Genomic DNA, 17909 nt, shown 5'->3' with positions numbered 1-17909 from the left:
TCTTGGTGGTGGGATTATGGGTGATTTAAGATTTTTTTACTCTTCTGTATTTTTAATTAGAAAAATAATAAATATTTTGAGATATCTGATTCAGATGACATTCCAGCCATAAATAATAAATCTCTTAAATTGAAGAGGGCTGTATAAATATGGTTCGTTCAAGAGATGTTAATTGTTCTGAAGAGCTTATTTGGGGATGAGGTTCAGAATTCCTCTCAGGCTTTTAATAGATTAAATAAAGGAAAACCGTGGCTCTCTGGAGGCCAGCCTCCCTGTGCTCTCCTGGCTTCTTCATTCCTAGAAGGAGCTGAAATCATTCCTAGTACCTTTTGGTTTTACCCTGTCCTGCACTTACTGACTCCTCATTACTCCTATTGAAAAATAGGAGATACGCCTATTGTACCTAAGAGGATACTAAAGTGCATGTTTACCCAAAGTCACACAGCTAGTAAGTGGCAGAATGGTGATTGTGACCTGGATTCTCTGGGCTCTAATCCCATGCTCTTTTGGTCACGAGTAGGCAGTCCCAAGTCCCTGACAACAAGCACTCAGGACCTGATGAGCACAGGTGTCCCATGAGAAGGGAGGGGAGGGGGTCTGATTAGATGGTCAGGGCTGTTTGATGCCCACGGGAGGCTGGCTTTGTCACACAAAGATAGCGGCTAGGGACAGAGCGTGGAGAGGAAAGGAACAAAGGAAAGAGGGTGGCACCGATGTATCTCAGGCAGTGTGGCAGGTAGTAGCCTCTCTAATAGTAGTGTGGAACAACCAAAAACCTGTCCGGTAATAAAGACAAAACCAGGACCAACTGTTGCTGTACTCTGGGGGCGAGAACAGTAACAGGGCAAGGCAATCAGATGTCCCCATGCTCAAAGGTATTAGTGTTGTGCCGAAGGCCCAATAGCCACGGCATAACTAGATTATGGAAGGGCAAAGAATCATTTGGCAGTGAGTACTGAGGCCTTCACTGTGCCATAGGAAAGATAGCAATCACGACACAGGGCTGGTGGCGCAGCCTGTCAGACGTCAGTATCCTGCAAGGGCATCCTGCGGGTTCAGCATGCTGTAGGCCTACCCACAGTTCCTAGAGAGTTTTAGAGCTCTCTCCCTGAGGAAGTTAAGTTTGTGTCCAGTAATATATGTTCCCTTTTTCAGCATGTGCTCCACTGGGTAACTTCTAGTACTGTGTGCACTATCACTGTATAGCAGCAATAGAATTGCAGATGTGGCTGGCTAAATTTGTTGCCTGAGGCCACCGATACCTTATTGTACATTTGTGATACTTGAAATTCTGAGATCCACTTTACCCAGTGGAATCAACGCCTCTGGATTCTCTGGCCAGTATGCTTTCCCATTTCAGCAAAACACTTATTGGTCTAAGATACACACACTTCATCTTAACCAGAAGATTGAGAAACAGTCTTGGCAAGGTATTAAAAAAACCCCATAATTTAGTGACCGTTGACTTTTCTCCCCCCTTGAATCTCAAATAATAATTTTACAGGATAATGAGATTCTTTCCATATCCTTTGATAATTTACAGTAAGTAGTTGCCCACGGTAATTCTAAGCAGAGGATCTAGTCCTTACTGTATTCTTACTCTGTGCTGGTCACTGTACATGCTCTAGGGGAGAGCTCAGCGATTCCCCATAGCAACCTTTCCTAGTGAGGAAACGAAGGTCCAGAAAGGTGTAACTGGCCCCTGTGTCGTTGCTGTAGCAGAGATAGGCCATGAACCCAGGCAGTCATTGTGACTCCAGAACTTGCCCTCTTAATCACGTTGCTCTACTGCTGAGCCCTGTGGGAGGGTTAGAATATTTTCCATTTTCTGAAGTGAATGCCAAAGGAGTTTACAGAGCAATTCTCCCAAGACCGTGGATTTCACCGTATCCCATGTTCTCATAGTCTTTAAAGTCTCAAGTCGTCTTCCAGAATAAAGTTAAACTTAATAAACTACTCAAGATTATCAATGTCTTCCAATTGTTATAACTGTCCAGAATAAAAGCTATTGGCTCTAAGCAAGCCTGACTCTTCATTGTCCTCTAGAAGTGCCATGTTCAGCTCCTTAGGTTCTTTTCTTGTTGTGATGTGGGTTTGCCCGTAAATGCAGTTTCCTGAGCATAGCTCAGCTCTGTCCTGTGCAGAGGCATTCCCTGACTACTTTTCTTCTTCCATAAACTTCATCACTTTTTGTCACATCTACTCATTTTGACACTGGATCATGTATTTCATGTGTACATATTGTCTTAATACCCCATTGACCATAAAAGTTTGAGTATGTTTCTTTATGATGTTCAATATATACTTAATAATGGATGGTGGAGAGAGAACAGCTCTTATCAGGCAAAGATTTTGAAGCAAGGCAAGGAAATCTGTTGCAACCTTTGAGATGGTTATTTCAGAGAAAATTTGGCAGCTCTCCTGAGACTTCGTAGGAAGGAACACACTGACCAGTCCTTTTGTTGTTTTTTCTCCCTTCTTGGGGAAAATCAGCTTTACTCTTTTATTCCTCATAAGCATTATATCTTCACCATCTCTAGTCAGTCCTGAATGACAGAGAATTCATAAAGCTGGGCCAACTCCTGAATGGTCTTGTTCCCCAAAGGTTGAAACAGTAGAGGTTTAATTGAAAATCATTTTAAAATTTCATGTGGTTCCAGTTAAGAGCTCTATTTTGTAAGCAGAAGAGTCATTCGCCAGGAACTAAAGTTATGTTCCTGTTTAAAAATGAGTTTAAATCACCTGAGAATGCAAAGATCGATTATATCTGATGATTCACATCAGAGAGCATCTTTGAATAAGTATACATAAGAAATTGATAAATATCAGCCCAATATGGTAATTCATTCTTGAGTTGCAAATCAGTCATCAACGCAAAGTTTTTTCTTTGTGTATAGTTCTTAAGTCTTCAATTTTGCACAGTTCAGAGTTTTCTAAATAAAGAGTGATCCTATTCCAGAAGAATATCAGAAATACTTCTGTAATGCATTGTTTCCTTTTTATGGCATGTTTCATTTCTCGTTGCTATTCTGTTTTGTTATGTGGAAAACACTTCTTTCCCTCTCTCTTTTTGTTATTTCTCTAGAACTTTAAAGTCTTGTTTTATATATCCTGAAAGTTAGCCAATTTGTGTCTGGTTATTTTACTCTTCCCACAAATCAGGATTTGAAGTCACTTTGTAAATTTTTCTTGTTATTCTGCCCATTTTTTCCATCTCCATACCCACCACATTAATGCAAGTTACCATTATCTCTTTCTCTTGAACTCTTCCAGTTGCTTCCACACTGATCTCTTGCCACGCGTTCTTTTGACTCTTACAAACAATGCTGCTGTGAACACTTGCGTGCAAGTGTCTGTGTAGACATATGGTTTTATTTCTCTTGGATGTGCACACACACACACACATACAAACACAAACACACACACTCTCCTAGTTGGAATTATTGGGTCATATGGTAACTCCTCACTTTCTGAACTGCCAGACTGTTTCCAAAGTGACCACACCATTTTATATTCCCCCAACCCTGTAGGAACCAGTGTCTCCATATCCTTGCCAGCACTTATTACTACCAGGTTTTGTTTTATTTTTGTAATAGCCATTTTAATGGGTGTGAGGTAGTATTTCAAGGTTTGGATTTGCGTATCTTTGCTGATTAATGATGTTGAGCGTGCTTTCATGTGTTCACTGGTAATTTGTAGATCTTCAGAGAAATATCCATTTAAATCTTTTAACTGTTTTTTAATTGGGTTGTCTGTTTTGTTTTAAGTGTTCTTTACGTATTCTAGATACTAGCCCCTTGTCAGATACATGATTTGCAGTTTTTCTTGCATTCTGCGTTTTCTGCTCACTTTCTTGATAGTGTCCTTTGAGGCATTAAAAAGTTTATGATTTTGATTAAGCCAAGTTTACTTATTTTTCTTTTGTCATTTATGCTTCTGGTGTCCTGAGAAACCATCGTCCAGTCCAAGGTCCCAAAGATTTACATCCACATTTTCTTATAAGAATTTTATAGTTTTAGGGGCGCCTGGGTGGCTCAGTCAGTTAAGCATCTGACTCTTATTTCAGCTGAGGTCATGATCTCAGGGTCACGAGATCGAGCCCTGCATTGGGCTCCATGCTTAGCAGAGAGTCTACTTGAGATTCTCTCTCTCCCTCTCCCTTTGCCCTTCCTCCCACTTGCGCTTGCTCACTCGCTTTCTCTCAAAAAAAAAAAAAAAAGAAAAAGAATTTTACATTTTAAGCTCTTACATGTAGATCTTTGATCCATTTTGAGTTAATTTTTCCTTCCATCCACTCTTGCCCACTACAGTTAATTTTCATTTGCTAACATGACTCTACTAAATTGACAAAGTCAGAATGTTCTTAAAACTTAAATCTGGTCATGTCATTCTCTTTCTTAAAGCCTTCAGTAGCTTCTCATCAGACATAGAATAAAACCCAAGCTCTTCGGCTTATAAAATGGGCCTCATTGTGATCTGTCTGCCCCCCGCTCACCTCACCATCCTCATCTTGTGTCCGTCCCTCTGTTCCTTCTTCACTACAGTCTAGCCATGCTGCAGGCGTCAGAGTGACCCAAGCAGGCCAAGTCTTTAGCTATTTTAGGACTTTGGGGCCTGTGTCTTCATGTGGCTGGCCCTCCTCATCCTCAGATCGCCATTATATTGTCACTTCCTCAGAGAGGCCTTCTTGGGCACCCTTAAACCAGGTACTCACTTGTCCAGTGCTCTGTTCCTTGACTTTACTGCACTTCGGAAGAGGTAATTCACTGCCTTTTGTTATTTACTGCTCTGTTTCCTGCTTCTTTCCCTGGAAGGTGAGCTCAGAGTAGGAATTGTCCGTTTGCACACTGTCATTTACGTAGCCCCTGGCACAGTGGACACTCAGTAAATAAATACTTGAGTGAATGAATGGGTGAGGTGCCCAGTGTATTTAAAGTATATTTCATTTGATTATAAAATGAAAGATTATCTATGGCAAATTAATCTCATCTTCAGATTCTTCCATATGTTTTTCTACATTTTGATGTTTAGTAGGTTGTAGGATGGAAAAATAGAACTCAACAGTTTGCTCATTTTGTTTACAAGTGGATTTAAAACTTTCACGGGAAGAGTGCAGTTTGAAGTGATTTGCCAAGGTGTTATGTATTTCAGGAATAGATTTTTTTTAAAAAATACTCCTAGATCAGAAGTTCAGTGTACATTATGGTCATTTATTACATATCTTTTAAACCGTATAAGCCCTTTGTTTTCCTCTACCACTGTGACAAAGTTGTCTTACCACTTGACAGGTTCACAGCCATTGTTATAGAAGTTAGATCTTAATATTATCTCCTGTCAACACAATTGATGGAACATTTTGGTTGAATTTTACCCTGAAGTTGAATGTTCTTCATACGCATTCAGAGTTGAGGTGGGAAAAGGACTGTGTATGGCAAAGAAACTTTTCTGCTCTTGGACATTGTTTTATGCTTGACTCTTAAAAAAATTTTTTTTTAAGATTTTATTTATTTATTTGACAGAGATACAGACAGCTAGTGAGAGAGGGAACACAAGCAGGGGGAGTGGGAGAGGAAGAAGCAGGCTCACAACGGAGGAGCCAGATGTGGGGCTCGATCCCATAACGCTGGGATCACGCCCTGAGCTGAAGGCAGACGCTTAACCGCTGTGCCACCCAGGCGCTCCATATGCTTGACTCTTAAAAAGACAAATCTAGAAGTGTCTACCTTGAGTTAAGCACTGTCATGAGTGTCGATTTGTCACGAGAGAGCATTTCACGATCATTGGGAGAACAAGAGGAGGAATGTCCTTGTTCATTTGTTTTTGAAGGCCTACCTCCATTTTGTTAATTCAGTTAATATTTGTTTTTTTTCTGAGACTCTAAGCTTCCAGAACAGAATTTACTTGGTAAGTAGGTGATGCTGAAGTAGAAAACCAATGTGTATGCTGTCAGTTATATAAACGGCACATTTAAGCTGTCTTGTTAGGAATATTTTAAAGTTGCCACTGATGCAAATTTCTCTTCTTTAAAGCAGAATTGAAATTTAGTTTTATTTACTCTGTGTATGCATTTTCTCTATGTTTAGTCCATAATTAGATTCACTGAGGAGAGATGTTTGTTAGTGTTCTCATGTTAAATGTAAAAAACTAGTCAATTCGAAATAACTGGCTCAGAGGTTTGGTCATTCTTTTTTTTTTTTTTTTTTTAAAGATTTTATTTATTTATTCGACAGAGATAGAGACAGCCAGCGAGAGAGGGAACACAAGCAGGGGGAGTGGGAGAGGAAGAAGCAGGCTCATAGCAGAGGAGCCCGATGTGGGACTCGATCCCATAACACCGGGATCACACCCTGAGCCGAAGGCAGACGCTTAACCACTGTGCCACCCAGGTGCCCCTGGTCATTCTTAACTAAGTCAAAAAGTCAATTGTTGGAATTCACATAGTGCAATAGTATCCTGGAAATAAGAAAATAGGCATTTGGGAGCAAAATGAAGACATGTTAAAACTTTCTTGTAGATTTGGTTCTTGCTGGCCTTTAGTGACTGACTGCCAATTTTCTGTTTGGGTCAGCAAATTTTAGAGCTTTTGATAAATGATTAAGGTTTTTAGACTATTGGGCACTATGGGAATAAATAGGATAATTAAAATACGTCTCTGAGCTAGTATGCAGCTGTTTTTTTCCTGCCCTTTTCTTTTCAAAAAAGTTGTAAGGTTTTATTTGTCAGAGAGAGAGAGAGCAGGCACGCGCACAAGTTGGGGGGAGGTTGGGCAGCAGGCAGAGGGAGAAGCAGGCTCTCTGCTGAGCAAGGAGCCTGATGTGGGGACTGGATCTTAGGACCCTGGGATCATGATCGGAGCCGGAGGCAGATGCTTAACCGACTGAGCCACCTAGGCATCCCTCTTTTTGTTTTTTTAAAGAATTTATTTGTTTATATAATTTAGAGCACGCATGTGCTTGTGGACGAGGGACGGAGGGGGAGGGAGAGAGAGGGGAAAGAATCTTTATTAGACTCCCCACTGAGCGCAGAGCCAGGATCCCATGACCCAAAGAGCATGACATAAGCTGAGACCAAGAGTCCAACATTTAACCAACTGAACCACACACGCACCCCTTTCCTGCCTTTTTCTACATTGACCACATGAACCAGTGATAGATTTGTCATACTCTTAGATGGATAGGTAATCTTGTAGGTGTATTTTAAAAATCACCCATATGTGTTACATTATACCCTGATGAGACCTCTCCCAATTAAAGGGATTTTGGTTTCAGTTCTTGAGCAATGGAAGAAATAATTTGGACTTCAGATATTCTTTGACTTTTAATGTGAAAGTATTTTCAGGTATCTTGGCTTTATTTTTGTGAGGTTATGCCCCTTTGCATTAATCTTCCCTGGATTTGAAAAGAATGGGTGCTCAAAGAATTAGTTCTCCTTTATTGTTATCTTTTCAGGGTGTAAAGGCATAGGTGAATCTTTTTATGCCCTTGGAATCTCGATTATAATGTCACATGTAATAGTGCTTCAGCTTTTCTTTCCCGGTGGTTTAATTTGCCACAGTCGTGAAAGCTCCAAGACATACACTCGTTCTTGTGTACTTTGGAGGCTACGAAGGGGCTGTCCACCCTACCTCGTCTGTAGCTGCACGGCACTCTGGCTGGTGGGGGTTCCTTACATTCGCCTTGCTTAGCTTCCAGAATTCTTAGGGTTGCCTCTGGCTACCTGCTTCATCTTAGTGTGGAGGCAGAAGTCCTTTCTGGGTCCAAAGTCTCCTTAGTTTGTTCTTTGTCCTAGCTTAGGAAATTAGGTTGTGTTTGACAGTTCTCAGAGAAGCAGTTCTGATATAGAAAAAGTATATAGGGCTTCAACTTGGAGTATATAATTTTGACATGTAGTTATTTAGCCACTTAAATGCTGGTTATATGGAATAATGAATGAATATGTACCTTGCAGTGCTGTTTTAGGATGTAAGTGAAGAAAGGCATGTGAAAGTACTCAGCTTCATGTCAACTTATAATTAAAGAGCAGTACCTACTGTTTATTGAGCTCTTACTGTGTTATGCAATGTGCTGATAAACACATTATAGACATTATCTGATTGAATCCTCCCAATAACCCTGCAGAGTAGGTAGGAACTGTGTTCAACTCATGGGGAAGTTCAGAGAGCCAAGTGATGTGTCCAGGGTCACACAGCTTCCAAGTGCTGATGTTGGGATTTGAATCTGATCTGTATGAAAAGCCTGTGCATGTAAACTGCTTTCTTAACAATCATTAGAAGTGGTCATTCCATTTGCATTTCTTCGAAGACTGAAAAGCCTGATTTTTCCATTTGTTTGTTAACCAGTTGTGTTTTCTGTTTGTCACCTGTCTGTGGATATCTTTTGCCCACTTACCTATTGGGCTCTTTGTTGATTACCTTAGCATAGACTCCTCATATATTATATACTTAACCCGTCTCTAACCGTACTTGAGGCAACAAATGATATTCATGGTCCAACCATACAAAATTTTATACTTGGATATGTTTTAAGGTCACATTTCCACTGGGGCTCCTCACATTGTCACTTTTCTTTAAGTTTATTCTGTAAAATGTATTTGAAGGCTTTTATTCAGAGATACTCCCATATTCCAGGGACTCTTTCATAAAGTTAAACAGTGAGTGTGGTCTAACCACAGGAGAGAACTTCTGTGTTGTATTATGCGAAGCCTAAATAGCCTCAGTTAACTTTGAGATTTCACCTCGGGGAAATAGAGCAGAAGCCTGACACAAAAGTGTTTCTTTTTTTCCCCCCGAAATCCTGTATACAGCTAAATGTTCTTAATGATGTTGTTGTTTTTACATTAATTTTCCACTTGATTACTTTGGGTTTGAAAACGCAACATGTTGCTAACAGTCTTGAACATGAGTTGGTGAAACTTAGAACATAATCACCTTTGATGACAGTACTCTTTGAGGTAGCCCAGTAGATGCCAACAAAGAAGTGATGGCACTACCGAAAATGTATTCAGTGTTTCTCTCTTCACAGCAAAGTGCCTGCGTTCGTCAGGATGATTGCTCCGGAGGGCTCCTTGGTGTTTCACGAGAAAGCCTGGAATGCATACCCCTACTGTAGAACAAGTAAGCCTGGTTTCTGGCAGTCATTCCACTCCTCTCCCCACTGCTGATAAGGAGAGGGACTCTTGCTGCCAATGCCTTTGAGAAGGGTGACACCCAAGAAGGTCCTCTGTGGGTTCTTGGGTAGTCACGACAGGTGCTGTGGCAGAGGAGAGATTTCTCTGGGTTCCTCCCCCTAGACCTTAGTGAGGGGCATTGGTTCATTCTCAGATGAGAGCCACCTTGAGGCCCTTGCTGACTGCACTGGCTCCAGGGGTGAGACCTGAAAGGTTATCCACACTCAAGAGTGTCCTTTGGTGTAGTTTTAATAGTGTTTTTCTCATATTACCCCATATAGTAGGGTAGGAGTATGGCAGACTTCTGAAACAGTTTCCTGTTCTTTGCTAAGTTGGCCTTAAAGTGATATATTGCTTTTGTGATATTATTCTACCATTGTTTTAAAATTAGATTATTAACTCCATAATCTAAGGTAAACTGTAGTGTGACTTGTGTAGAAACTTTTGCAGGCGTAAACTATTAAATGCTCTGTGTTTTCAGGTAGTTTAATCATCGTGACATTAAATATGACAGATTGTTTTGACCTTGATTAATATTCTTAAATTTTTCCCCTTTTATTGCCCACCTGTCCATTATGCCTCAGTTGTAACGGTGAGTAAAACTATTTTTGTGTCACATACTCTTCATCTTTAAGTTTTGCTTTACGTAGTAATTATTTTCAGTCATTCCTTACTTTTTAAATTAAAACTGCCCACCACTGCATGGTTTCTCCTCTGTGCTCTTTCCACCAGCCTGCACTCCACCACATGTTCCCAGTGTTAGTGGGTTTTTTCCAGCCTTGTCTCAGAATCTCCCTGTTGACTTTATTTTGCTTCTGCTACTTTTTTTGAATGCCGTATTTGCTCACCAAACCTCCGAGCTTCTTTAATATTAGCCCTGTATGCTGCATGACAAGTAGAGTTGTTTAAATTATTTAAAAGCATGCAGCATTTGGTTTGCCTGACAAGTCTATAAAAACAGGTAGCTAATGATCCTTTGTCACTTGAGGATCGGTCTTATAGAGTCAAAGCACGGATGCTGATGCTGGGGAAGGCTGCAGACAGAAGCCCCAAAGAACTGGTGAAAGATCACTGTCATTTTGCTGTTGTGTTTTCTGCAGAATGAATATATGAAAGATGATTTCTTCATTAAAATTGAAACATGGCACAAACCAGACTTGGGAACATTAGAAAATGTAAGTTTCAACTCTGGGCTTTCAGTGCAGAAGCCCCTGGAAATGGGAACACTGTAGTCCATCCTTCATCACCAGAGTGATGCCACCTACAGGAGACCGGTACCTCGACACACCAGGGCATGTCCGATTGCAGTGAGGCAGGCCAGCAATCAGCAACAAACGGGGCTTTCCCTCGCAGCCCCCTTGCCTTGGTGCGAGAGTGGACTGTGTGGAGAGTTGTTGTTTTTATCCTCTGTCTTTATCTGGGACAGGGAGAGCAGAGATAAAATTCACAAACCGATTTTAGTCATTAACTTTAGATTTCTTTCATCTTTTCATCTCTGTATGTTTGTCAGAGCTACTCTACAAAGCCAAATAGACTGCTTTGCTGGGTTGATGTCAGAGAAGTGGCAAAAAGGCAAGAGGGAGGAGCAACTTTGAATATTTTACAAGAATGTTGATAAGCTTCTGATTTTTACAAGTTGGAGCACATTTATTCCTCAAGTAAATTTCAAGAAAATCATTTAAGACTCCGTGTAATCATTAACTTTTGATAAGGTGTGTCAGAGAATTTGGGAAGGCATCTGGTATTGATCGATGGCCTTGGCCCAGTGGCTGTCGGAAGTGTGGTCTCTGGACCAGCAGCAGGATCTGGGAATTTGTTAGAAGTGCACATTCTCAGCTCTCACCCCATATTTACTAAATTAAAATCCCTAGGGGTGGGGCCCGGTATGCTGTGCGTGGTGGTGCATGCCCTGGTTTGAGAACTACTGTCCCAGCCTCACCATACGCTGTTACAGGAGAGTAAGTTCATGTGGTAGATTCCACTGTTATGTGATTGGTGCCAATTAATAGAACTTTTGAATTATAATTGGTAGTATTTGACATGAGTTTTTCTTGATCATTTGACATTTCATGTTTTTATCACAGTGATTCTAAAATTTAGAATCTAAATGAGATGATTGGGTGTGCTTTAGTCTGTGTATGAGCTGATCTGCCTTTTCCAGCTTCCAAATGGACAAACTTTGGCAGTTTGTAAACAGGTCTTAATTGGTTCATGGAGGGAGTCTTAGAAATAAATGATTAATTAACATGATGAATGGAGGAATTGCTGTCCTTTCAAAACTGAAAAGCTTTAGGATAATCAAGTTCAGGATAGGTTTTAAACCTCACAGTGCAGCTTCTTGAAATCTAATTACAGTGTCACCTTATGTTGGTCTAGGACTTAAAGTTTACAAGGACTTGGTCGTGTATCATTGGGTTAAACATAGGTTAGGTACATTTTGTCATATAACTCATCCCTAAGGACTACCAGAAAATAGTGGTGGCAGACTTCTGTTAATTTGGCAGCATCTTCACACCTCCCCCCCACACACACACTTATTTTTTAGGGATCCAAGGGTAACAGAAGATTTCTAGATCCCTTAAGACTTCAGACCACTAATTTAATGAAGTAGCAATTTGGATTTTTTTTATTCCTTGTAATGTGGTCTAAAAGACTCAGATAATGATTATGTATGTAAGTATAATAGTTTGCCTAGTAAGAGTAGTCTACAGATTGTTGTGTTTCATTTCTCTCTGTCATTTATAGGTACACGGTTTAGATCCGAACACGTGGAAAACTGTTGAAATTGTCCACATAGATATTGCAGATCGAAGTCAAGTTGAACCAGCAGTAAGTACTGCATACTCCTCAATGACATTTTAACCTGTTGCCTCTTATATCTAAAAATGATCTTTTTCTCTCTCGTATGGCCTGGATTTCTACACTGCAGTGAGCCTGGAGTTTGGGTACGGGTCTGTGCAGCAAAAAGACCAGAGAGTAGGACAGAGGGTTGTTTTCTTGTGTGGATTTCACCTTTGTACAAATGATCCCTTTGAGAAATCCCCATGTACCTGAGATATATAGAGGTTTGTTCTCGTTGCGGGGGGAAAAGACTAATAACATTATTTTATAAAAGAATTCTCCTGTGGGTCCCTTATACTTTTAAAGTATGATTATAAGAAAGCTTAACAGTTTTGTAGCTTTCTAATCTTGATTTTTACTAGATGTAAATATTCATACTCTAGGCTTTTGACTTAATAAACCCTCCCACCAGAAGTGAAGACCTGTATTCTCCCGAAGTAAGAACATTGTATTACTTTGCTGCAGTTTGAAAATATTAACTCAGTTCTTAGAGTATGCTAGTGCTGCTTCCTTTTGCAGAGCACAGTTGTGGACTTTTTCTGTGTTAAGACAATCATTGACCCTCTTTATGCTAGCGTAGAGAGCAGAAGCTGTGGAACAAGAGTTCTTCTGTCATGGTAAAGCCCATTGTGTTCAGTTAGCATTTTTATTTCATGACCTTTCCATTTCATTTTCAGTGCTCATTGTCTGAACATGAGCAATGCTGTAGGTTGAACAGAAATAACCCAAACACGAAATGTCTGGTTTTGCTGTTGAAATTTAAAGGTAAACCTTCTAGAGGCACCTGGGCGGCTCAATCGGTTAAACGTCTGACTTCGGCTCAGGTCATGATCCCGGAGTCCTGGGATTGAGCCCTGCATCAGACTCCCTGCTCAGCAGGGAGCCTGCTTCTCCCTTTCCCTCTGCCCCTCTCCTGCTTGTGATCTCTCTCTCATACTCTCTCTCAAATAAATAAATAAAATCTTTAAAAAAAAAAAATAAAGGTAAACCTTCTAAAACAAAGGTCCCCCACCTTTTCTCTGAAATCACTGGGTTTGAGACTGCCAGCTTTGACCCTCTGCTAGGCTGGGTCCTGTTCTGCTAGGACCCCCTCCCTGATTAGAAATGTGAGCACTAATGAGGGATGCTTGTTGTAGAACTTCTTAAATTTTAGTTGTGCTGTGATTTGACATTATTTCAGTTTTAAGGATAATTCCACCTTTGAAATTATATAGGACTTTTTTTAATCCTCAGAAGTGAATGTATGTTCTGTTTTAAAAACACTATTCAGATGTCTGTTTTGCCCTTTTATTTCTCTGTATCTTTTCCAGCCATGTTTACTGCATATGAAAGAATGATGGTAGGAGGAAAAATCCTCGGGAGTGAGCAATAAGTGAGTCAGTTAATGGGCTAGGTCAGGGTAGCCTACGTGCTTGGACCAGCAGGTCACAAGATAATGCCGAGCAGCAGTATGGGTGCCGCAGGTTATATTGCATTCAGGTTATATTGTTGGTGTTTGAAAGAGTTGTGCCAGCCAGACAAAACAATCCAATCTTGTGGTTCATGGGTTTGCATTCCAGGTGGTTCTTCAGCAGAATACAAGGCACCTTTGGTTTTGCTGGGGTCATAAGAGTTCTTTGTTCTTGTTCTCAGGCTAAAATGAGTGTTCAGTCAGTGTTTGCAGGCATGAATGCAAGTAGATAGAACAGTTAAGGCCGATTGTGTAAGAGCCCTGGAGGCCTCTGGTCTCATTCCTTCCACCCGAGCCTAGATCGGCGAGGACAAAAGGTGCTGCTGGCTGGAAGATCGGTGCTCCGGATGGAAGGCACTGAACATGCAGAGGCCGAGCGGATGCTTCCCTGTGTGGAACGTTGTCTGGGATGGATATGTGGGGAAAGAGAAGGGATTGGGCCCGAATGAGAAGTGTCTGTATTCTGAGTCTGTGGAGCCATGACTAAAAACATATATTCTGAAACTGGATTGACTTCGATTCAGATTCTGCGATTCTGCCACCTGCTGGCTATTCTGTCTTGTATGGGTTGTTTCCTCTCTCCATGCCTGTTTTATCTTGTGTAAAATAGGGCCAAGTATCTCACAGCGTTAAGTGTGAGCGCTTCGAGCAGTGCCTAGTTTACTAAATGTTCGCCGTTATTGGCGTCATGATTGGCCACGGTTGTGCAGAAGCTCTGAGAACTCTCTTCACACCAGGCACTGTTTGGGGAGTAGATGAGTAGGTATGTGTGGTTTTGTTTTTCAGTGTTCGCAGCTCCTGTTTGCCAGTTACATTGTAGAGATTAGTAAAATACAAACTTATTTTAAAGTTGACGGAATTCCCAGTACTTTATTTTATTGTGATGAAATACACATAGTATTTACCATTTTAACCACTAAAGTGTACAGTTCAGTGGCATTTAGTATGAGTACCTTCATACCATCACCACTGTCCAGTTCCAGAACATTTCGTCACTCCAGAAGGACACCCTGTACCCATTAACGTCACTGTCTACTCCTCCCTCACCCCAGCCTTTGGCTACCACTAAGCTGTTTTCGTGGACTTAACCTATGCTGGATAATTCGTAGAAGTGGAATCATAGCAGTAGGTGACCTTCGGTGTTGGCCTCTTGTACTTGAGCCTGCTTTCATCTCCCCTGTGGTGTGTGTCATTACTTCATTTCTCTTTATGGCTGCTAACAGTCCAGTGTATGAATATACCACCCTTTGTGTATAATTCATCTGGGGAGGGAGGTTTGGGTTGTTTCTACCTTTTGGCTATTGTAACTAGTGCTGCTGTGAAAAACTGCGTCACAGTAGTTATTTACATATTTTCTCAGTTGTGAATACTGAAAGTAAAACCGATAACCATGTAGGGATTCTTAGACCTTTGGACGTAGAAACGGAACCCTGACATGCACACTGACTGGTGAAAAAAGGGAACCTAGGAGGCGAGGGTACCCTGGGCAGTTTTGAAGCCTGGGGATGAAGAACAGAGCATTGAGCTGCCTGAGGTTGGGTGAAGGCTGAGGGGGCGTGGGGATGGCAGTTTGTAGGACAGCGCCCATTCTGGCGCGGAGGTGGGGAAGAGACATAGTAGGGCAGGAACTCTGGATCTGCCCTTTTCTTCTGCTCATCCTCTCCTTCCCACACTTTGGGCACAGACATTGACCCTGACTCACTCCCTTTAGGTTCCACCCCATCTGTTTTTGGCCTTGAGTAGTTAATGTTTATCCTAGGAATTAACATCTAATGCAAACACTTGGACCACCTGGCCATCCTTGCTTCTTTCTAGATCGTTTGGATTTCTGTTGCATTAATTTGTTCATTTGATTCTGCTCTTTTTTTTTTTTTTAAGTTGTATTTATTTGTAAGATTGAGCGTGAGCGAGCTCAGGAGCAGGGGGAGGGGCAGACTGAGAGGGAGAGAGAGAGAGAAACTCAAGCAGATTCCTTGCTGAGCTCGGAGACTGAATGTGGGGCTCGATTTCATGACCCTGAGATCATGACCTGAGCTGAAATCAAGAGTCGGACTCTTCGAATCTTTGTATTTTTAACTGTTGTCTCTCCAGCTCCTGAAAGAGTGCCTGAGCTCTATATAGTAGGCACTCCATGAATGAGTGCAGTGTAGGCAAGCAGAGGGCCGGGTGCGTTATCTGACACTGAAGGGAAAGTTGGAATCCTTTTTAGAGTGGAAGGGGACCTGAGCTACTCATTGCTCTCATTGCTTTTGAACTGCACTTTGCATAGTCCTAAGAATTTCTTGGAGCTTGCCAGTTTCTCAGACTGTGAGGCTGGAGCGACTAGAACGTGGAGCTGAGGAGTCCCCTCTGTCCCCCTGTCCCAGCATGGTTCTGTCTGACATTAGTCGTCACTATATAATTTACTTCGAACGCAGTTCTGCAGCTACAGAAAGTTTGATTTCAGGGCTAACCACCCTGTTTTACAAGTGAGGAAACTGAAACCTAGATAAACTACTTTCTCTAAAGGTTGTTTAACCGGTGCCAGAAGTGGAAATTCTAACTCTTCAATCCAGTGTTCTTTCTACCGACTCTTGGTGCCTTCAGAGCTAAGGCCCTGCTTTGTCGCTTTTCAAGCTGCTGTCTTCCTGTGCTCGCTGTTCGTTCTGGCCTGCCTTCTGGGACTCCCTCTCTGTCCGAGTCCTGTGTGTCCTGTAGGTCAGATTCCATTTCCTCCAGGGAGATTTCGCCCATGTTGGAATCATCTACCCCTCTGCTCTTACTCATTTCATTGGTGTGTCTTGTTCTTCATGTTCAGAAATGCATCCCCTTTTCAGAGTGAGTACTTCATCGGTATTTGTAGAGTGAACCTGATAAGCTGAGGATATGATGAAACTAACCTTTTTGAGTCAAGAATTTGTATAAAGTTAATTTGATGTCAACTTGTAATACCTGGGTTGGCAAGGGGTGAGGAAACAGACACTCATATACATTGCCCATGGGAGTGTAAATCAGCATAGCCTGTTTTGCGGAATTAAAAAAATGTACATGCCCTTTGACCCAGCAGAATTCTGTTTCTAAGAATTGATCTACTCGGTGTGAAATGACAAATATATAAACGTAAGACTGGAAACATTCTGGAGTCTAAACGTCTCCATCAACAAGGACTAAAAATGTTATGGGTCACCTGTATGATGGGAGTTCAGTTCAATCATTAAAAGGGAGTTTGGGAATCCTTCACAAGGTAATGTGGTTGGAGAAAGAAAAGAAAAGTATTACAGGATGCTTTCATTTATAATATTGTAAAAGGGGGAAAATATATCTGTATGCATGTACTTGATTGCTCATGTGTAGATGGTCAAGAAGAATGTGTGAGACAGTAGGAAGAGTGATTCCTTCCTGAACGGTGGTGAGGGAGCTGGATGTCTGGGGCACGGGGTGGAAGAGTTGAGGTCTGTCAGAAATGTGTGCAGTGAACTGGAAATGTCCTCTTCTCAGTGTATTGGTTTCCTATTGCTGCATGACAAATGACAAATTTAGTGGCTGTGTAATGCAGCCTAATCAAAGGAGTGACAGCCCTTTGCCATACATAGTGTCTTGGTGAGAAGTAAGTCACAGGTTCCACCTGTGCTCAGGGGAGGAGCTTATACAGGAGTGTGACTCACCGTGGGAGTCATCTTAGGGGATGTCTGCCATGACATTGGTCAGTTTTTAGTACCTAAAACTTGCTGTTCAGGGATTAAAGGAACGCTAGAATTGAGAGCTTGGTAACTCTGACTGGACCAACAAGGTGGTTTTTGGTAGGGAGACCTTGTGAAGGTGTGGTGATCTCTCAAAGTTCAGACTGTGGCACCTTAACCCCCAGAGGTTTTGCTCTCAGTCGGACTGAACCCATTGATTTTCATTGGGTTGTTAATGAACTCTGGTTTTTCTTGAATGAGCTCATTTTTCCCAAAACTTCTTAAATGGTTGAATTTCTTTCCTGCCTGTTACTTGCTTTAAAAGAGATAAAAGTAGTTAATTAGTAGGGGCGCCTGGGTGGCACTGCGGTTAAGCGTCTGCCTTCGGCTCAGGGCGTGATCCTGGCGTTATGGGATCGAGCCCCACATCAGGCTCCTCTGCTATGAGTCTGCTTCTTCCTGTCCCACTCCCCCTGCTTGTGTTCCCTCTCTCGCTGGCTGTCTCTATCTCTGTCGAATAAATAAGTAAAATATTTTTTTAAAAAGTAGTTAATTAGTAATTTTGAGAGGATAAATAGCCAAATCTCCTTCTCAAGCAGGAGAAACGTGAAATAGTTTGGGAGTTGAAGAAACCCAAGAATTTGGAACTGAGGCTCGCATCTTTTAACTCCACCTGGTGGGGATTTTCTGTCACTGCAGGTGGATTTAATTCAAATACAGCCCTAAACATTTTAATTCAGAGTGACTATTGATTACTTTTTAGGATTTACTCTCTCTGCTGGGTTGCTTGTTTC

At 41.5% G+C, this 17909-nt stretch overlaps 1 protein-coding gene across 5 annotated transcripts in view; it reads left to right on the top strand.

Moving 5' to 3' along the window:
• PITPNB (phosphatidylinositol transfer protein beta) overlaps positions 1–17909 on the top strand; it is a 71212-nt gene that overhangs the window by 10582 nt on the left and 42721 nt on the right. For 4 of the 5 annotated variants that reach the window (XR_005831667.1, XM_040619661.1, XM_040619662.1 and 1 more), the window contains exons 4-7: positions 9021–9112; positions 9750–9757; positions 10266–10340; positions 11911–11994. Coding sequence is in view for 4 of the 5 variants with exons in the window: in XM_040619661.1 (XP_040475595.1) it covers positions 9021–9112; positions 9750–9757; positions 10266–10340; positions 11911–11994 (259 nt within the window). In the remaining variant the exon portion in view is untranslated. The remainder of the gene's footprint in view (positions 1–9020; positions 9113–9749; positions 9758–10265; positions 10341–11910; positions 11995–17909) is intronic. The other variant, XM_040619664.1, reaches the window with a different exon arrangement.

Source organism: Ursus maritimus, unplaced genomic scaffold, assembly GCF_017311325.1.
Source record: "Ursus maritimus isolate PB19 unplaced genomic scaffold, ASM1731132v1 scaffold_33, whole genome shotgun sequence".
NCBI classification, from domain to species: Eukaryota; Metazoa; Chordata; class Mammalia; order Carnivora; family Ursidae; genus Ursus; species Ursus maritimus.
Note: the sequence above shows the minus strand (reverse complement) of the source record. Positions and strands in the feature narration are given on the sequence as shown.